The following is a 2,500-nucleotide window of genomic DNA, read 5'->3' on the forward strand; positions in this document are numbered from 1 at the left end:
CCCCCAAAGGATTGTGGGTAGCCTGCTGTAATGCAATAAGGAGTTACTAGAAAGGGAGTTTTTTTTCCTTAAGCGCATGACTGATGATAAAGGCCGACTCTGTTGCTAGGACCGGAGGAGGAGCTCTTGGGCAGAAGTGCATGCAGGGAAGCTTTTCTTTTTTTTTTTATGTTTTTTTTTTTACTGTTGCTAAAAAAATTTTTTTTTACTGTTGCTACCACTTCCAACGTCCAGCCAGCTGGCTTGCTGTGGGACGGAGGGCAGTGAAACCTAATGTTATATGTTATTATAAGTGTGTGAGGATGACCACATGCTCCTCGCAAGGGTCCAACTCTTAAGTGTAAATTTGGGTATTTGATTTTATTTCACATCACTAAGTAGCTCATATCATTGTTGACGGTACCCTGGTTCACATTCTACAGGTTGTGACCCGTATGCATGTGTGTGAGTGCACATGCCTGTCCAGCTGTTGTTGGGGGGGGGGGGGGGTAGTCAAACTCTGTGGTTGTACATCACCTGTGTGGACAATCCCTCCTTATCCAATAGGTTGTTAACCAGGAAGTCTGTGTTTGACTTGTTGATACAGTAGGACAGTTGACCCCCTTGTTGACACACCTGACAGGAACAACCAGACAAACACCCCAACAACCAGCTTTGATTACTCTGGGGAACATGGTTTTGACATTATGATTATTCCAAGATGGACAACTCCAACCTATTTAATGACCAATCAGAGGTTATAGCTCTAACTTGTTGAACTGTAAGATAAGTTTGAATCTGGTCAGTTGTCAACCCCCTCTGGCTAGTTAGTGCAGAGCTAGCTTTGTCTCTAGCTTTGTCTCTGGCCAGAGAACCAGCCCGGCTGTCTGCTACACTAAGTCCATTTGCTAGGTCTGTCTGCTACAGTAGGTCTGTCTGCTAAGTTTGCTAGTTATGTCTGTCTGTATTGCTAGTCAAGTCTATCTGCTATGTCTGTGTGCTAGATCTGTCTGCTATCTAGGTATTTCTGCTAGGTTTCTCTGCTAGCTAGTTCTGCTACCTAGGTCTGGCCTTCTAGCTAGGTCTGTGTGCTAGGTCTGTTTGCTAGGTAGGTCTAGTCTGCTAGCAAGGTATGTGTACTTGGTCTGTCTGCTAGCTAGGTCTGTGTACTAGGTCTGTTTGCTAGCTAGGTCTGTGTACTAGAAGTGTCTACCAGGTATCTGCCAGGTGAGGTGCCTCCCTGCTGCTGCTCCCTGGTGGAATGTGTGTGTTGATGTTTACATGTACACACAGGCTCCGCCCGCACAACGCACACACAGCATGTGATGTCAACAAAAGATGTCGCACACCCCGATGCCCTCCAACACAACACGGACACGCCCACTCTGCCCTCCTGCTTGTGATTCTTTCCCTTTGACATGTGGACGTTGATGCAGTCGATATTCATGCTGTTGTCCCTTAATTCTTTTTCTTGTGTTTTCTGTCTGTCTTCCTTTATCTGTCTCTCGTCCTCTGTGCTGCCGACCGCCCCCCGGTCCAGGAGTTCTATGAGCACACCAAGACCCTCTGGCTGGATGAGGGTGTGAGGGCGTGCTTCGAGAGGTCCAACGAGTACCAGTTGATCGACTGCGCCCAGTAGTGAGTATTATCAACACCACATCTCATCACATACTTGCTTTAGGTTGCTCATTGCAATCAAAGTAAGGGAACAGGACGGAAAGAGCTAACTTGGAGAGGAATCAAATGCACCTCCAGTCTCTGGTTTGTGTATTGGCCCCAGGTGTGGCTCTCCAGGGGCCCCTCCAGACCTGACAGGTGTTGTTGCGTCTGACCTGGTCAATTGACCCCCCTCCTCTCTCTCTGTCAGGCGGTCAGGGGGTAGACTTGGGCTCGCTGCTTTATATGAATGGACTAGATCAGGGGTTTTTAGAAGAGGCGAGTGCATACTAAGGGTGGGATCTAAACCAGTTCTCTACAGGTGTCTAGGAAGCAGGTGAGGGTGTGTTAGTGTGGTTCTGGACTTGGCCACGTCTGGTCCCTGTTGGGCTAAAGGAAAGAAACCAGGGATACGTTCCATTCCAGGAAATTCTTCTTTACTCTGCTCCCTTGTCCTCTCTGCTTCCCAGATATGAGGTGTCTGGGATTCCAACATGTTGTTCATACTCCTACCCATTCATGCCACTCCACACACACACACACACACACACACACACACACACACACACACACACACACACACACACACACACACACACACCTTAAGCTCCTGAGTTCCTCTCAGTAGCCATGTACGCTGACACCACACTATGACATCACCCAGGCTGTGTCCATCAGCACCGCCACCTCTCCCTCTCTCCTCTCTCATCTCCTCCATCCCTCCTCTATCTCTCCGTCTGTCTGTCTCTTTCTCTCCTCCCACCTGGTCTCTAGCGCTCTCTTCTGGTGTCCTTCTGTAACCTGAACACTAGTCCCTGTTTCTCTCAGGTTCACCCCTCCTCTCTAACCTGAACACTAGTCCCTG

At 48.6% G+C, this 2,500-nt stretch overlaps 1 protein-coding gene across 2 annotated transcripts in view; it reads left to right on the forward strand.

Annotated features, from left to right (window-relative positions):
• Positions 1-2,500, forward strand: part of LOC311315014 (guanine nucleotide-binding protein G(s) subunit alpha-like) — a 40,331-nt gene that overhangs the window by 10,561 nt on the left and 27,270 nt on the right. For both annotated transcript variants that reach the window (XR_014630653.1, XM_084445588.1), the window contains exon 5: positions 1,520-1,617. Coding sequence is in view for 1 of the 2 variants with exons in the window: in XM_084445588.1 (XP_084301714.1) it covers positions 1,520-1,617 (98 nt within the window). In the remaining variant the exon portion in view is untranslated. The remainder of the gene's footprint in view (positions 1-1,519; positions 1,618-2,500) is intronic.

The sequence above is a fragment of the Borostomias antarcticus genome (assembly GCF_949987555.1).
Source record: "Borostomias antarcticus genome assembly, chromosome: 11".
Lineage (NCBI taxonomy): Eukaryota > Metazoa > Chordata > Actinopteri > Stomiiformes > Stomiidae > Borostomias > Borostomias antarcticus.